General features: G+C 36.3%; 1 protein-coding gene across 4 annotated transcripts in view; it reads right to left on the bottom strand.

Moving 5' to 3' along the window:
- Positions 1-19915, bottom strand: part of fer (fer (fps/fes related) tyrosine kinase) — a 105712-nt gene that overhangs the window by 27674 nt on the left and 58123 nt on the right. For 3 of the 4 annotated variants that reach the window (XM_041231452.1, XM_041231460.1, XM_041231470.1), the window contains 4 exons: positions 15846-15902; positions 14569-14684; positions 13988-14082; positions 10775-10898 (listed from right to left, as the gene is read on the bottom strand). In XM_041231452.1, the coding sequence (XP_041087386.1) occupies positions 10775-10898; positions 13988-14082; positions 14569-14684; positions 15846-15902 (392 nt within the window). Of the gene's footprint in view, positions 1-1329; positions 1501-10774; positions 10899-13987; positions 14083-14568; positions 14685-15845; positions 15903-19915 lie in introns of those variants that run through there. The other variant, XM_041231479.1, reaches the window with a different exon arrangement.

Raw genomic sequence — 19915 nt, 5'->3', positions numbered from 1 at the left:
CTTTCCCGGGCTGTTAAGCACAATTATGATATGGCTTTTGTTCAGGGTCTCCATTTCAGGATGGAGAAGATGTCCTAATATAGCCTCCTTAATTGTATATTTGCAGATGTAACTGCTAATATACATACTTTTATTAAAATCTCAATGTGTTAAATAACAGTTTAACTGGGGCATGAAATTATAAACATTTTACAATAATACTGCCATAAGGAAGGTTAAATTAAATCATGATAAAAAACTGTGACCCATCCCATATATAAATGATAAACACATTTCTTCCACTTACAGGCACATGTTGGGATTATAGTTTTTAAAGCAGGCAACTGGAGGAAATCAAAATTCCTTTGTCAGGGGCACAGGAGAGGCTGCCACTTCATATCTTAAACATCAATACGTGTAGCAGATTTGCAACAATGATGGAATCAACCTGTTCATTTTTTGTATTTTACACAGTAATGTTTCACCCAGTGAGTGTAGAACTCTTTGTTAATCCTTTAAAAGGGTCGTGATTGTGTAAACGCAAATCATACTGAAGTGTCATTCTGGGCCCGTGATCAGGTAATCACGATAAAAAACACACTTCATTACTTTGTCTTACTGGGCCACTATACTTTGCAGTATAGCTTGTTAATGCATATCATTGGATAGGGCAGGGAATTAATTGCACTGCCTGTTTTTTTTTGTTTTTTTTGCTTGTCTCTGAGATGGTCATTTTCAAAGATAGTTTACAGCAGCACACAGAAACAAATGAGAGGAACCCGTTAAAAAAAAAAAAAAAAAACCTGGAAAAAACACTGTAAATCCGATGTTTGACACTTTTACAATATTTATATATATCAAGAAAGGAGTGGATATAAGCAGATTTCATGAACTGTATTTATTAGGTACGTTGCTTTTTCCTTATTACTGACAATAATGAAATGAAGAACTACCTTATTTATAAATATTACTGCTTATAAAGACAATGCGAATAAATGTTTGTTATGCAATTACAATCACGCAGGTTACAATGTCTATGTAACTTGCCCAAATACCAATATTTTTCAACAAAACTTTTAGGAAGTATTTTAAGGTCCCTCAGGTCATAGAATAACACATTTTATACATGTGTCTCTAAGCAGAACAGATAATAATAAAACAGACTTAGTTTATTTTATTTTTTTAAACAAAAAACTAAATATCATGTTGAAAAAACAAAACAAAACTTTTATGGTTTCTGTAAGTACTTTATAATGTTCCCCAGATTGTTCTGAAAAACAGATACCAATTCCAAGATGATACTGTAAAAAACTAGATTTTTTGTGAATCTGTATACAAAGATTGTCAAATACAGCCAATAAAAACCTTGGTCCTGGGGTAGCATCTCTTTGGAAAACGCTTGGTTCTTTGGTTCTTGTGTGCACAATCACACAACATACATAGGCTTTTGCTGGCTGACAGTGGTAGCAAGCACTCACTATCTTGTGTGCACTTTAAACAGGATTTCAATTTCAGTCTAAGCTGAAAAAATAAAAAAAAAATAATGTAAGCATCACTGCATCCAATTTATGACAGAGGACTAGTACATATGTCAAATTGACACTGACTGCGTGGCTAAAAGGGCAATATGCTCATGACTAGGGCCCTGTGAAAATCGACATTTTACAGGCTGCGCGGAAATCGTGAAATAGCCCAATACTGCAATTTTTACAATATTCTTAAGAAATAAAAATAATTTCATAATTATTTGTATTTCATACATACAAAAAAATGATCACATTAATGGAACTGTACAGCTCTGATGTGTGCCTGTGTGTAATATTCGCCATGCACACAGTGCTGTGCAGAGATTGTCATGTCACTGTATGCAATCTAAGCGGGAAATTAAAATACTACACACTGTAAACAAGAACATGGACGTCTCTAAAAAGGCTAAAAATGTGTCTGCAACAGATCCCATAAAGCAGCATCCAGCAGGAGTTTACACAGCGATGGAGGTAAGCTCTTCTGTATGTCCTGCAATGTTACTGTAGATCACTAGCGAAACACGTCTGTTGACTGGCATTTGATTTAGATTCAAATATTCACCAAAAGAGAAAGGCGGAAATCCACAGCAGTACTGCGACTGCTTTAATTACAAAGAAACAAAAAACAGTGACGTCCTGTCACAAGGCTGGCTGGTGGTGACGTCAGACCCGAAACAATAACACAGGACAGACAGAGACAGAGTTTGGTGAAGCTGAGCGCTTGGTTGCGCTCAGTTTTTAATAAACTAAATAAAAGATTTAAACAAAAAACAGCACAACAAAACAGGACATGGCACTTGAGGCCAAAATTAAACAGACTAACAAAACGAATAGACATTAACAGACAGGGTGGACGAACACAGAACACAAAACAGGTACGGTGCTGGTGCTTCCAGCACTCATTATATTTCCTTTCTTTGTTTTTAATTCTCTCCTCTCCACACCCATTCTCCACTCATGAACACACAACCCCGACTGAGTGAAAACATGCTGCTTTTATGCAGCTGTATCGTGGCTCGATTGCTAATCAATCATTCAATTGGAGTCTCGGTACAACTGCACATGAATTAATAAAGTGCAATTCCTCGTGCTCGCATATTATTACATTTTACCTGCACGTGAAGTGCTGTGCAATCCTCGTGCCTAAATACAAATATACATTTTAAACACTCGTGCTCGTAACCCATATTATATCCCATGTACCAACTACAATACGCCAACATTAACACACTACACGCAACATACAACACAAATAAATAGCCCAGGGGCAGGGCACTTTGCCACACGTCCATATTCCAAAAGTCCACTTATTACATTTTCACCTGACAGGCATTTGTTTGCGCAAATATCCCTTTTGAAAAACTGGACAACCAAAAGTTACGGAAATTGTTCAGACAGTGTAGCAAACAGTGGAGCGATTCCTTCATCAGTCTAGCTGAGACGTGAATACTTACCCAAAGAGCATGACAAGCAGAAGATTATGGAATTGGTAAAACAGTATGGTTACTTGTCAGTGGTCACTGATGAGTCGACTGATGCCTTAGATGAGTATGGGTTACACATTGTATTTGTTTTGCAAGACCTAAATGGTGAGGCATGCACCTGACGTACTAGAGCTGAAAACTGACCTGCAGATACACTTTACCTACAGGCTGTTAATTACAACACCGTTTCACAAGCTATTGTAAAGTGCTTGAATAACTTTGATGTCAGTGCTTTTATATGTATATTTGTTGTTTAAAAAAATAATAATCTGTACATGTAATTTATAACATATTTCCGTGCACATTCCACGAAATACCACATTTCACCCGTGACATTGCCGTGAATTTTAAAGACAATTTCCACAGGTCCTTACTCATGACTGTCAGTAGGAAGTTCAATATTGTGTGATTCTTCATGATGTTATCGCCTTGTAGATATCCTAGCACATGTCTTGAATAGTGTGTCTCTCTACTTCAGCATTTCTCTACCCATTCCAGGCAGCAACAGGTTATCAAATTCTTACAGAGCAGCTTTGCCATCATTTACCACATATCTGTGCCCTAAGATAGGGAATTGTAAAGCAAATTAATAAGAGTAGCAATTGCTGCACATAAGCAGAAAAACTATTTTTCTTTTAGGATGGGTTTCTTTAGTCAGGTAAGAGTAAGAGAGTAAAGTTAAAGCTTTCTCATTAGTATACACCTCATTTTTATATATCCTTCAGTTTTCCTCTTTCCTATTTTTCTCCCTCTCCCCCTTTAAAAAAATCCAATATTTCACATGTGCATGCCACTGCATTGGCTCTAAACATTAGGGGCGTGCAGATTGGGGTCGCACAGTGAACCATAACAGGTGTATGAAAAGATTATTTTAATTTAAATCAATTGAAAGACTACAAGTAAAAACCACGGTGCTCTGCTGAATTAATGATGGAATACAACAAATCCGAGCTCTCATTTAACATGACACCACCAGAACGTCAGTGCATTAGTTTAGGATCATCTTCACCATCATCTCCATTAATAGACAGCAACATCACAAGCATCTGTTAAAATGCCTACAATGTACAATACAACCTACACTGAAAGCACTAGGTCCACTTCATAAAGACAAACATCCCTAATGTGGAAAACAAAGGGCTCGGATAAATGATACATATTTTGGAGCCAAGGTACTCTCTTCCTACCGTTCCTTGTATTTATACTGATACAGTTGTTCCTAAATTAAAACAACATTTTACAGTAAGAGGTTGTGCATGAGCTTTCCAAGGCAGAAAGGGCAGCGTTCAACTGTTTGGTTTAAAATTAATCTGCACTTAGTGAACTGTTTTTAAAAAAAAAAAAAAAAAAAAAAAAAAAAATCTGATTTAGAAAAACTGGTAAAAATAATATGGTTTCCAAAACCTTTGTTTTTGTAATATTACTTACATAATTTGTAATTTGAAATACAAAACTTGTTGTGAATTTTAGTTGACCGAAACGTTTGCAAATGGACAATACTTTTGCAACAGTAAACACACGTACTTACTGTTTCGTGATAAATATTGTATCGTGCTGAACTGTCGAGACACAGTCCTACTAAACATACAGTAATCTTGCTTGATGATTAATTGGCTGGCAGTAATGCCATTTGTTTTACTGTACAGTATTATTTAAGCATGCTTTGAAGTTAATCATCTTTGACAACTAAAGCTGTTATTCCAGGCTAAGAAATGGTGTCTGTCATGTCCCAAGGCTAATATGACAAATAACCTTTATTATATGAAAAGGGGATGAAAAAAAGTATAACCATCACATTTGACCAGACACCACAAATCTATTTTTAGAGTCAGTATCACACCTGAGCCCCCCACAGCCTGTCACCAATTAAGTGTTTTTGCTGTTACTGTACACAATACCAGCTCATTTTAAATGTGACCACAAGTATAGTTATTAGTGCGCTGAACTTAAATTAAAAAAAAAAAAAAAAAAAAAGGTCCTTTGAGAGAATTTAAAATCTGAGATGATACAAATCAATAAAAACAATCCACTGTTTTCAATCTACTTTTATTTTGATAAAATTGTGTTCATCATTTAACCTCCTAGCTGTCCACTATAGATACTGCAAAAAATGCTGAACACAAAGAACAACAATAATACAAACTATAATATATATGATAATAACAATCTTCTCATGAAAAGCAAATGATCAGTGGTTCATCTTTAAATTAAATTTGCCTGACTGAACATAATTAGATTTTCTTTAGACTACAATTTAGAAACTCCCGCAAAGTCATCAACTGTTGCCATGAAAAGGCCTCTGAGCTCACAAAAAAAAAAAAAAAAAAAAAAAAAAAAAAAAAAAATACATAGGAGCAAAACTGCAGTTACTAGGGAAATTAACAAAATATACATGCATACATACATACAAAACTGTTGACCAATATCTAATCTAACAATAAAAAATGTAAAACTGGCAAACTTAAAGACCTGTCTGTCCCCCCCCCCCCCCCCCTTTTCTTATCACTTTAACTTCAGGTAAATAAAGACTGTTGTTTATTTAGCGCAACGACCTTTCCAAGATTACTTTTGGCACCTCTGTTTTTATGAAAAGGGCAAGATTAGTACTGGAAAAACAATCAAGATAAAATGGCAATACTTATCTGAACAGACAAATGGATCAAGAGCAGTGCTCTGAGTTCCAGTATCTTCGAGTACATCTATTTGCACTTTGTTATGGAACCCAGAAATGACAGGGCATAACACATAACTTATTCATCTCGAGTCTGGCCTTATCTCAAAAGAGCTTGTTCGAAAGCAAGACCCATAATCTCAGACAGGATTAAAAGGCAGAATTTGCTGAACAAATGCATCAAATCCCTAAAGCTCGACCACCATACTTCACTGCACCACAAGACAATCAGCTTTGATCAAAACAAAATGGCAAGATTGACTGGGATCAGGGGACGGTTATGCGACCGTCCCGACAATCACTTCATTTATTCGGTTAACCAATTTGTAGTTTAGAAGCACGGTACCATGCAGACATCTTTCCATCTTCATTGGCTGTGTTAATACATTGTTTAAGATGAACTATTTACCAGTTAACTGGGAACCACCAACGTCAACCAATAAAGGAAACTGTTGCAAAGACGACATTCCAGTGGACCAGATTCTGGAGTTTCCTCTATTTTGATTGATTATACATTAACCACATAGTATTGAGAAAGAGGTCTCACTTGATGACCTTTGACATTATTTTTCAAGGGATTTCCAACTAAAAATGTTACAGGGTCGAGCAACCTACCATGGTCAACTTAAACTGGAATGAACCAAAGCTTAGACAGTCAAACAGCATGTTTACATGACATCAAGTTTTCAGAAAACTAATGTATTCTAAAAACTGAAATCGGACAATTTTTTGAAAACTACATGGAAAATTTTCTGAAAACTACACTTTGTGTTTACACGACTTAGAACAGATAATCCAATTACACTTCTGATAAATTTAAATAGATTACATTTTTCAGAAAAAATAGTAGCAGTACACAGTAGTGACCGATGGGAACAGATAGGGCTTTGTTCAGTCTGCAGTAAGATTGTTGCATGAATTAACAAGTATTTTAGCACATTCTTGCAAACTCTTAAGCTGTATTCCAACAGATTATTATCCTGTACATCTCTCTTGTTCTAATTCCCCAGCATGTGCAAACTACCACTCCTTGCAACAGCTCAGTACCTTACATACGGTACTATAAATTCTCAATGCATTTTACCTTGCTAGAATTAATTTGTTGAGCCAACAGTATAGGCAATTTCTGTGATGACTATAGTTATAATAATGCAGTTTTCAAATACTCTATTTAAATGAATAATATAATTATCTGTAACTAAACAAATGTATCAGTGTAAACTGATCAGTGACTCAAATCTGACATCCAGGCAGGCATCCCAGAGTGATGACGTGAAGGCATCCTTGTGCAGTGTCTTGCAGGCATCCCCGAGCAATGATGTGCGGGGAGTCAGGACAAGCTGGGGTGCAGGTTTTGGCCCTTTTCTCATTCACTGCTGCTGGGTGGTTCTTCCCCGTGCTTCCCTCAGCAGCCTGTGCAAGGGCTGCTGAGAACCGCCAGCATCCAGTCCTGGTCCTCCTTCTGGTGAAGGGAGAGGCAGCTCCTGCTCCTCTCCCCCTGATGGTGATGGACGGAGAGAAAGCTCCAGCTCTTCTCCCCCTGATGGTTGGGGAAGTGATACCAGCAGGCATTCATCCTCTGCTAGTGTAAAGGGACCTAGCAGGCGTTCACCCTCTGCTGGTGGAAAGTGACCCAGCAGGCATTCACCCTCTGCTGGTGGAGGTGGCAGAGGCAGAGGCAGCTCCTGCTGTTCTGCTCCTGGCGGTGGAGGCAGAGGCCGATCCTGCTGCTCTGCTCTTGACGGTTGAGGTGGTGGAGACAGAGGCAGCTCCCGCTGCTTCTGCTCCTGACGGTTGAGGTGGTGGAGGTAAAGGAAGCTCCTGCTGCTCCGTTCCTGGTGGTGGAAGAGGCGTGTAGTCTCCTGGCGACAGAGGTGGGAGTGGCGTGTAGTCTCCTGGTGACGGAGGCTCTCCCTCACTTGCAGGGGACTGGTGCAGCTCTCCCTCACTTGCAGGGGACTGGTGCGGCTCTCCCTCACTTGCAGGGGACTGGTGCGGCTCTCCTCGTGCTGGAGACAGCAGCGTTGGCTCCTCTGTCTGGTGCTGGAGACAGTGGTGGGACTTCTCCTGATGAGACCAGAGATGGCGGGACCCCTCATATCTGCAGCCAGGTAGTTGAGCACCATGGCTGCTATGTCTCGGAGGGACACTGGGTGGTGTTGCTGTTCCCAGGTTTCCCAACGCTCCCCATTTCGAGCCCACAGCAGGTTAATCACCTTTGGGAGGTCTCTTTTCATGCCCCCTGAAGGGTCCATCAGCCAGTCCCAGATCTCCCTCAGTGGTGGCCCTCGAGCAAGCGGGGCTATTCCCACTGACGCTGGAGACGGAACCAGCAGGCACTCTCCCTCTGCTGGTAGAGGTGGGAACAGCAGGCATTTTTCCTCTGCTCATCGCAGCCTGAATACAGGTAAGATCACATTATATTTACAAAAAAACTGTTGTAACAGGGAGAGATCTGTGCTGACTCTGCTGGCGTGTTCACGGGCTGCAGGAAGAGGGCGGCAGTCGTCCAACAACCGCCTGTGAGTCATGGCAGTGACACAGGGAGGTGGGAAAGTGGGTGTGTAGACTTTCCCCCTCTCTGAATGGCTGAGAGGCGCGTCTTGGGAGATTGTTAGCCCTATAAATTAACGCTCCGTTGTTTCCTCAGGTCTGCCCACTTAGACGCTACGAGAGTGCGGGAGCACTGATCCAGGACCGGGAATCAGGCGAAACAAAGAGTTTCATAGCGAGACAGAGAGAGCGGGTAACCCTTGGGCAGACCCCGGCGTATTGTGACAGAACAGGCTAGTTAGCCTACAGAGTAGGACGGTGATCCGGGTCGTGCGGGTAGCGATGACCGGGATAACGCTGCCGAGTGCAGCACCTTTTATTTGTAGTTTTATTACTGTTTTATTTTCCACTGTTCTTTTCGCCTTCTGTTTTCATTATTATTTCTTTGAGCACCTGCGAGTGCACTTGCTGTTCACGTACCAGCTGTGGTATTTCCGTGGTGCTGTCTATCATCGTTGATAGGCAGCCCACGGTCAACAGTGCCCTCTGCCGGAAAAAGCAAGAACTGTTTGAAAATAAAACTGGGCACCTGTGTGGTGTTTTCAAGTACACCTGTCTGTCTCCTAGTCAGTGAATTACCCACACCCCTTCCGGTGTGACATGAACAAAAAACATTTATATTTTACACACTATCTTACATACTGTCATATCTATATATATTATATACTTATATAATATATATATATCTATATATAATATATATATAATATATATATACTAAGACCGGGCCCCCTGTCATAGGGGGTGTATTGTTGATGTTAAGACAAAAGGGGGGGTAGGGGCGTTGACTCAAGATGGGTGAAATAACAAGCAATATTACTGTAATATTTTTAACACTAACTAGACAGATTACGTTTACAATTAGGCATGTTTCAAATTCAAAAGGTAAAGCACAGCACACAGTGCTAAATAATCAGGAAGTGCAGTTAACATTTCTTAACACTAGAACCACCGCAGCAGTAATTTTTACAGTTCAACATTTTCACTTTTAAAATGTAAATTACTCTGAGTGTGTGAAAGATCTGTGGTTGTCCGTTCTTGACTTTTCCTAAATGCATGTATTAAATACCCTAATGGCGTTTGAAAGGCAGGATCACAAAAATATAAATAAAGTTATAATCCCTTCTACCTTTGACTGTCTTTTACAATACATGGTTTTATTTTGTGCAACCTACAACATTCTATTTTATTTGTATATACAAGCCTGTTGTTATCTCTACTGGACCTGGCAGCCATCAATTCCTTCGTTTTGTACAAGGAATGCACCAGGGAAAATATCAGTAGGGGAGATTTCATCTTGAAGCCACAGTGCTTTGCAGAAACATTTCGATCAGAAAACTACAAAGCAGCAGGCTGCAGCAGCTCAACCTGGATTCTGTGACACACACACACACACACACAAGAGAAAACATGCTTTCATTTTAAATTAAAACTGACTTTTGTTTTTATAGTTTTTTATGTACATATACCAGTCTACACCTGTTTACACTAGCTTCTTTTTAAATGTTTATTGTATTGTAGTTTTTAATTTTTTAAAGTAGTGCTTTATATGTGGTAAGTTAGAAAATAAAGCCATTTATGTTTAACTGTTCATTTAAATACAGTGTTTTAGCTGTGCAGATGTTTGATATGATGTGCTTGAATACAGCTTTTCAGTTGTATCTGATAGTTTGTGTTTCATTTTAGTATAGATGATGTTTATAATGTAACCGTCATAATGACTGCTTTTAGCTGTGAGTATAACCGTGGCAGTTCTAGTGTTAAATGGTGAAATACAAAGTAAAGGGTTTGCCTGAGAAAAGGGTGCTGCACAAGTCCACTGTAGTGCCATTTTAAATGTTCATAAAACACACATTAACCTTTAAGTTGATTGTTTAAAAAATAAATAAATAAATCAGACTCCCTGTATTGTCGAATCCAAAATGAAAAGTGCTTACAATTTATTCAATCAATGCACAGAGCAACTACTGTTCTGCACAGCCTGTTCTACTCACTTGAAGTGCAAGATTTGAAATCTCAGGCATATATATATATATATATATATATATATATATATATATATATATATATATATATATATATATATAATATCTATATATATTTGTACAAAGTTTCAGTCTTTACTCGTCTCCACAGAGGTGATCTGTGAAAAGTAATATTATCATTTAATTTTGCCAAACAGTCAAGAGTCAACCACGTGCACTTACACCTGATACATATATATATATATATATATATATATATATATATATATATATATATATATATATATATATATATATGAATAAACTTGGTGGAACTTGGCGAAACCAGCTTTATGCTTTGAATATCTGGGAAAACAGGTTTCTGTTTGACTTCAATATAAATGGATAAAAAAACTTGATTCATACCTGACTGAAACTGTATTTTTCTACTGAAATATAAAATCCACATAGTTATGTATACCACAGACCTGGCATTGCACATTAATTCATTTTATATTATGTTACAGAACTTAAACACATATAGAAAGAAGAGACATTTTAAGAAAGCAAAACATTGTTTTAAAGAGATGTTCCTACCTGTGGATACAGTTTTTTAATTCAAGATAAGCCATTCCTAAAGCAGCATCTAAAGCAAATTTCACCAGCTGTTTCGTTTTTAGGTCTTCTTTTTTCTTCCTCAAAAAGGAAAGGAAATCTCCTCCTAAAAAAATAGGCATAAAACAAAGCAAACATGGATCTCTACCAGGAATGCTGGTCTGCAACATAATGATAATCTATACTGAGTCTTGGAGATTGAGGCTAAGGAAAATGTTTCAGTTCATGCAAATTGTATAGTTAGGTAACTTTTAAATAAAAGCAGACGATCTGTTGAAAGCACACACTGAAGGCTATCCTATTCAAAATAACACAAACGATCGGCCACAAATGTAGAATATGTTGGCAAGAAAGTAAGTGTGACATGTGATCTACTAGACCTAGATAAGTTGTGTGTAAAACATTCAGCAACAATTAGGGAAAGCTGAAAGATTCATTGAATGAGTGGGTGTCGGTGCAACTGGCCTGTCCCTCAACCAACTGCACTGACCAAAATGTCCTTCAAGACTAGGTGTAACCCCAGCTGTTCCTGGAATCAGCAGGACACAAGCTGCGGATTGGGTGTTTTACACATTGAAAAATTTGAATTATGTATGATATTTCAATTGAATGCATAAACAATACGCACAGCAATGTTTCTGCACAGCTTGAGTTTCCCTGTTATCAAGCTTCTTGTACAATTGGTTTCCGACATCTCAGTGGTTATTGTGAATATACTGCATGTGGTAGCTGGAGAATAGATCATAGAAATGCTGGGGCAGCTAATTTTAGCCTGCCTGGGAATTACCAGAAACATGTGACCAATAAGTTTGTGTTTACAAAATTAATTTATTTATGTTTTGTTTTTTTTTTAACAAAAAATCCTTTGGAGTTCTCTGCACCCTCTTAGACCCCTTAACCTAACCTAACAATTTAACAACCTGCCAACCGAATTGTTAGAATGTAAAACTATATAATAAATACAATATTCTTGAGTCTGGTTTATATTGCTATAGCAAGGTGTTTAAAAAGGAATCCAATATTACCATTTCTTTATTTGCATTATTTCAGCATTGAATAATTTTACAGTCACCTTTAAGAATTAAGATATCTTTATTAAAGCTATAATGAAAAATAATCTTTATTAAAGCTATAATAAAAAAAAAGTAATCTTTATTAAAGCTATAATGAAAAATAAAATATTTATGCCAGACACACTATTACAATTGTTATATGTAACTAGTTACATTAATAAAGATTCTGTTTTTTTAAAAGCCCATTTAGTTGTTTCACAGAAAAAAAAAAAATGTAAATAAAATCAATTTTACTATTAGCATGTACTCAGTTGTGACTGACATACATGAATGACTTAACAGATATCAATTAAAGTTTTGAAAGGAGAGTAGAAAAGTTGGGTAAAACACTGAAAATCAGAAGCCCTAGAAATACCTCATAGTTTGGTAATTAATTGTTTGTATTGACTCTCTTAAAAATTGCTTTGTTTTTAAATGCTGTTTCTAAAGTATCTTGTAATGTATCTCATGTAAATGTATTAACAATTGCTGATGCATTTTATGCTGTGTGCAGCGCTTTGAGATGCTTTACAGGGAAGACACTATATACAAATAACACTGATTGATTGCTTGAATCCTCTGCATGTTTTATCCACCCAGGTAGCACGGTGTGTCACTGGAGTTAAAATCCTACTGGAATGTCAATTAATGACTGCTCTCGGTGAGTAAACACCTGCTTAACACCAGCTACATCTAGAACAGCTTTCTTTTGTCGTTGTCCTTTCCTTCTTGCACAGCTTTCTAAAAAGAGTATGTAAAAAATGTAGGTTTGGTCTTTGCTAGTCTTGACTATTCCAGCAATACTGCAGAGTTCAAAATCGCCTAACGTGTCACTGATTTCTGTCGGTACATCATATTGAAACTGTGGAACAGTGGCACGCTTCCCAAATTGAAACCAAAGAGCTTTCACCCAAGTGCAGTAGTTCACATTAAATATTAAAGCAACAATAATTTTATTTTGCTTTATGTTAATCTAGACAGCAGACCTGGGGTCAATGTAATGTTTAATTGTAACTGAACATTAGCACACCTGTGGAATTGTAATTATACCATATAATTGATCGATTACAGTTCAATTACACATTTATAGTTTGTCATTCAATCATGTTGAATTGTATTTTCAAACATTTTTGGTGACCCCATTTTTTTTTTTTTTTTAACGTAAGTTATATTGTATGTTTCTGTATTTGTGCCTGTGACAATTGCTTGCTTATTCAGAATAAAAAAAACGTGTTAATGTGTGTTGCTTCTTTTTAGTGTAACTGTAATCATTGCAGCATAATCGTAACTAATTGTAATTGAACAAAACAACAATGCTATTGCAATTACAGCAAACAATTGTGCTGTAATTGTAATTATAATTATGATTAACCCCAGGTCTGCTAGGCAGTCCTGCTATGGTCCAATAGGCAAATTAACTACTCATATTCCAATCTAACCAATTTATTAATTTTCAATCTGATTGCATTTTATTTAGTTTAATGTATTTATGACTTTACTCCATGCACCTAAATACAGCCTGTGATACAAAAAAAAAAAAGGTACAGGACTGGCAATCTGAACTTTGCATTTGGCAACTGTGTTTCCTAGCGAAGAGTGGACACCATTAAAGACGGGGCAGCTCAGGTATTGTAGCGGGAGCTTTACATTTGACCTCCAGCATCAAGACCTCACTGCAGATGGTTAAGGTTTTAACACAGCCTCCTGGGAGCCGTGTGTCTTACTGAAGTGCAATTGCATGCCTCACTGCCATACATACATCAATACTGACCCTGCACCGTGGACCAACAACCTATAAAAACTATGGAGTTGGAAGAATGCATGAAAATAATTCCACACGTCTGACAGATTAATGTTTCTGTAGTCTTCAGTTAACATGGCAAAACAAAATAAACAACAGTCCTGTCTGAACTGTGTTTGGTTTGGTTACAAATAATAAAAAAGATGATTTATAGCTTTAAAGTCATACAACAGCACATACAAAATCAAATGTCAGCTACACATTATCATCTAGTTTTTATCGTATAGGCTGTGCTGAATGATTCTTTGTTTTATTTTATGGGCTGTGCTGAATGATTCTTTGTTTGTTTCAGACCACATTACCTTTCTAAGCACAGACAGTAAACATATTTTAGATCCTTACCTGGAACAAGTTCCATTACAATGTAAATAGGCTGTCTTTGTGTGCAGACTCCTATTAACTTCACAATATTTGGGTGATCGTATTGCTTAAGTATCCTGTTTAAAGACAAGGCGCAGATGATTATTTTTCAAAAAAGAAATCCCACTTTCTGTCTGAATTATCATTAACTCATAATTACACTCAATCTGTAAAATTAATTCAAACATAATAAACATAACAAGCCCAAGGTGTCAAGGTGCAGTTCCTGTGTGACGTACTTTGAATACAATTTAAAGAGAGAACAGTGTAGTTTTTGTATGTGATTTGTCGTATTAGAGCTAGAATGATTTGCAACTGAAAATGGGTGGTCTGGAATGTCCCTAAAAATATTTTTACTTTTATTTAAAAAATGTTTTTTTTTTTTTATTTTGTTATCTTGGTGAATTTGAAAAGTTTTCTTAGACAGTGGATAGCTTTGTTACGATAATCCACTGTAACAAAAACAAATTAATAAAAACAACAACAAAAACTATAAAAAAGAGTTACAGGCAACCCTCTCTCTCACTGCATGCAGCGTTTACCCACATATAATATACACTCACCTTGCTTCTGATAAGAATTTTATTTTTAGCTCCTGTGGTAGATCTTCTTTACATGTTTTTACAGCAACTTGAGTTTTGTCTCTCAATGTTCCTTTGAATACTTCTCCAAAATTACCCTTAAAAACAAACAAACACATACCTGGAAGTATTGCATAAATGCTTGCATATCAACCAATTAATTTTTGCACTGTGGGACAGCATACAGCTATGGTCAAACGTTTTGTATCACCCTATAAATCAAAAAATGTTGCTTCATAAAGTCGAATGAACCCTGGTGAATAATGTCATGTTAACATATTGAATTGAATACCACTTTATAGTTGCACATATACTTAACTAAAAACTGTAAAAAATTCAAAAATGTAACATTTTGAAATCCAACATGAAAAACTGTACTACTATTATAGCTTCCAGTAGACTTAGATGATATAATTTTGTAGTTTCTGTGATTAAAACATCAAAATTATGTTTACATAATTTTTTTCAGTTTTATTTTGTATTATTATTATTATGATGTTTTAATCCTAAAATTTCTGGGTGATGCAAAATGTCTGGCCATAGCACACATACTGTTCACACTGTTAAGGCCTTCCTTTAAATCCTTTATAAAGCACAAAAATAAAAACAAACACACTAACAGGTTTGTTAAAAATTGGAACTGCATACTGTACAACAAAGAATTGCCAAGCTTGTCCTAAGCATCTTGGGCTGGGTTACGTGGTGAGGTAGCACACATTATTTTCTTTCATAGTACACATGGCACTACATGTCTGCAAAGTTTGTTAACAAACTGTGCATAACTGCAAGCTATCCTTCACTGAACACAAAGCAAGCTGGCAAAAAACTGCACTTGCTATTGCTACAGGTATATTTCTTTCTTCATATAAATATGTACAGCATTATAATATCAATGCATTTTGTCTGAGGTGTTCTGCAGGAGTCTGCTAAAGGAGATAACCAACTATTTAAAACACATTTTCTTACCTCTCATTAATGTCTGCTCTCCACGGTATGAAAAGTCGTTAATTTTACATTTGCTTTGATTCAAGTAAATTACTATGTTATTTATTTCAGGACACTTATTGTTTCAGAGTCCTACACCCACTTTCTATGCTTCTATAGTATGTTATGTTTTCTTGGAGATTGCTGATATGCTAATGAAAGGTAAGAAAAACATTTCAATCACTCCTTGAAATACTTTATGTCAATTTTACAACTATGGCAATAGAATAATTGAAATGATTTAACATTTTTGAAATAAAGACTTGAATACATACTTTGCCCAGTAACTCTGCAAGTGTTACATCTTCATGATTGAGAACCCATTTCTTATCCTGTAACAAGGAAAACAAATTATATATATATATCATTTATTATAAACCGGAGTGTAAAAATGTACACACATCATTCAAGACTTTGTAAAACAACCCTACAATTCTCTGACTTGAATGGAATGATGTTTACAAGGTTGTATTGATGAAGTAAACCACCTCTGTGAAGGGGAAAACAACAAGCACTTGCATGGTCAAATAACATTCAACACTGGAGTGTCAACATAGTTCCATTTACTGTTTCAAACATAAATACACCTATTCACTTATGTTAGTACAACAAACTATTCTACTGATCCATCTACTGTAAGCACCACTCATAAAAAGCTTAATTACAAATGGAAAAGTTTGAGTGATTTACCCAAAAAAACATGACTATGAAACTCAAGAGGACGGAATAGTGGGGATCAGCCTGCTCATACTTGGTTGGTCCTTGTTTAGCAGTCATGTAAATGAAGACTGCTTTTCCCAAAAATATAACAAGATACAGAATCATGTTTTTATTTTTAATAGCACTTCAAAAGGGACGGAGACCAAAAACGATGACTAGAAGTATAAATTGAGTTGAATTTATCAGAGTTCACCAATAATAACTAAAAGACACAATATAAGTATTACAAAATACACTGTACTAGGTACTGCAATGGTTTACAATAGTTCTTATTCAATTATACATGAATTTATAATTTAACCCCCCAAAAAATAACATAGCCTTCAATAGCACAGCCATTACAATGTTTTAATAGTCATCATGATGTTGTTCCATATGTGTGTGTGTGTGTGTGTGTGTGTGTGTGTGTGTGTGTGTGTGTAACATCATCTTGAAACAAACGTTCATGAAAGCTTCAAACTCAAACAAGCGTTTCACAACCAAATCACAATCCGGAACCCCTGCATAAGTCCCCTTGAACCTTGTGTCCAGGTTTTTCAAAAGATTGTAAAAGAGAACACTGGGATGAACAGTTCTCAGGAATCAGGACACTACTTTGCATTTTACAGTGTTATCAAACCTACTGAAAGTCACATCAAAATCACTGTATTTGAAGTTTGTTCCAGAATTGCCAACAAGAAACATGCAGCTCTCTGAGGCGTCAGGGAATACAGGAATGTTCTTTTAATTATTTAAGAAATTTAGATTAGTTACCCAACAGCCTCATTTGCCGATGCACAATAGGTCTTGTCTTTTTGTGTCACAGTGTATGTATTACAGGGGAAGTGACAAGTTAGATCAACTTATTAGGCCTAAGTTTATTGTTGTATAAATGCCTGTTATCAGAAATAGAAAGACTCATTATAAGCAAGCTACTTCTTGGTAATAATGTAAATGTGTTTACCATCTGTTACAGTTAAACAGAGCCTCATAATGTACTATTACTCAACATAGAGGATTAGGAATGATTTTTCTTCTACCAGGTGTACTGCAGTGCATAACTTTTACTTTCCCCGGGCATTCTATCTTTAGGCATCTTTCAGCATCTTGCTCACTGCGAGTCGTAAGCCTCAGTTCTGTTGTCAATTCGGAGGCAGCTAAGTTCCAACAGATAGCTCAGCAGGTCTATTACATAGAAAGCAATGAGATAGTTCATAATGACAGCTATGGCGTCTCATTTTCTGTATCACTTAGAAAATTGAGTTTTCCTTTATGGAACTGGAAATGATCTCTAGCCTTGCAATCACATTTCTACATGACAGTATGATCCTTTTTTTTTTTTTTTACAGCAATAAGACAACTCATTACTCCTGACAAAGAGGGAATGGGAGATTCTTCAGAAATTGGGTCCTATCATTGTAACGCAAAATGTATTTTATGAAAAACTGCCTTTCAAATGAAGCTACAATCTTGACTCCTTTCCAAAGTTGTTTAAGCTGTTATATATATATATATGTATTAGTGACATCGAAATTGTGTGTTTTGCGGCTGCTTGCACAGTTTAATATCACTGTTTAATTGACAGTGTTGATTGCTGTATTAATGTATTTAAGCACACCTGCTAATAATCAAGGCAGGTGTATTTAAGCAGGTATGGAAGGCATGTCAGCGTCTGTGTTAAGGCTAAGGCCTGAAAAGACACCTGCGTGGTTCAGACCTGGAAAGGGATGTGGTTCATTCTTGTCAAGTATTGGTTTTGGTGACTGGTAAACGGCTTAGCCGTCTAGTTGTAGTTAGAACTTGGGAAAAGTTTAGTAAGCACTTCTTGGAGGAGTTAGGCTTTTGTTTGTTTTTGTTTTGCATGTATATAAATATAAAGGCACTGTCCTGTTGACACCTCATCAGCTGTGTGATTACTTCTTTTACACCACAAGACAGGGAAAGGGTCCTTAAAAGTGGCTAGCTTACCCCGGTTTGCCACAATATGTACATATCTTCTTTTACTAAGGGCTCAGAAGTATTTATATTATGAATAATAAAGACATTTCTGTGAATGGTTCGCCAGAGTTTGTGAATGTGTTTTTGACACAATTCCCAACACTGCTGTACCTTTTCAAAAAAGAAAATGGTAGCCAGCACTAAAGAAGAATCCACTATCATCAAAAAATACAAAAAAGCTTTTAGTAGTACTCAGTTTTTTCCATCCTATTATGAGAATGAGGGGCAATCAATTTAGTCAAAAAAATAAACAAAAAAAACAAAACAGTAATGCACATTCTTAACAGATATAAGGACAAACATTTCCAAGTTTATGCCCCGATATGTGGGATGTTTACGAAATATCACTTCTGCTACAACACTGCAGTTTTAGGAACATTGTGACTGGTTCTCCATGTCAAGCCACGGCATCATTAAACACAATCAAATCAACACTGATTTGACCTCGTCTCTAAAAGCACGGCTGCTTTGTACTCACAGGCGGTTGGACATAACACTGCTAACACCTTTCTGAAGAGTAAGATTTTTTAAAACTTTTTTTTTTTTTTAATAAATTATTTCATGCCACAAAAAACCCTTTCATGCCACAAAAGATCTTCAGAGCAGGTCAAGGGTAGATGCACCATATGTATAGCTCAGGAATATAAACATGCTCAGTATCAAGTGACACATGTATCCAGATTGATAGCTATAACTTCATTCAGTCATCAGTCTCTCTCAAGCAGAGACTGCATATTGGTTTTGTGATTTTGTATTTGGAACTTACAAAGAGAACAAAAGGCAGTGCTTTGTGTGTGCTTGTCTGTCTATCTATCTGTCTATATATCATTTTTTTTAAACAGTTAAACAGTCCTTGATTCAGTCAAACACTTAAAAAAAAAAAAAAAGTAGAATAAGCATTGAAAGCAAACCTGTGAGAAAATGCATGGTGTCAGAGCTTTGGGTCTATTACCGCAACCTTTCTGTAAAATGTAGAAATCAGCCCATAAAATCAGCCAATAAAGAAACACTGGATGGAACAAAGACAAAAATAATAGGACACCTACTGCTCAATGCATTTACAGTAAAAAGGAATTTTGCTCAAAATGCCTTCTCCTCCACTAGCTTACCTTTTGTTAACAATCAACAAAAAAGACCAAATGTACTGATGAAATGCCATATTTACGAATGAACCCAAGACATTATTTTTTCTGATACTGTCATATTACAACACGTTTTGCTGGTTTGACTCAAATACAAACATGGTTCTTTCTATAAAATATCTTACAGCAGCTAAATTACAGTCCAAATGTTATTTAAATTACATAGACCTTATTTTGTATCAATGTTCTATTTATTTTTAAATCAAATAACCATGACATTACAAAATGAGTCGATTCATTTTATTTTTTTATGTACCTTTGAGTAACTAAATTTTTTTTTTAAATGGAAGCAAACAAATCCAAATAAAAGCATGGCTTGTCACATTTCACTTTCAGTTCATTGTAGCATGTAGCAGTTTGGTTTCACAATTTTTTTAATCTCTTACTTTAGTTCGGGATTAAGAAAAGGATGACTAATTTTATAAAAGGCATTCTGTATTTTAATAATATTTCATTAAAAAAAATCAATCAAAACGCTCAATGAAAATTACTGTACTTTGAAGTTA

This window comes from Polyodon spathula, chromosome 2 (genome assembly GCF_017654505.1).
Source record: "Polyodon spathula isolate WHYD16114869_AA chromosome 2, ASM1765450v1, whole genome shotgun sequence".
NCBI classification, from domain to species: domain Eukaryota; kingdom Metazoa; phylum Chordata; class Actinopteri; order Acipenseriformes; family Polyodontidae; genus Polyodon; species Polyodon spathula.
The sequence above is the reverse complement of the archived record's forward strand: the minus strand, read 5'-3'. Positions and strand labels throughout refer to the sequence as shown.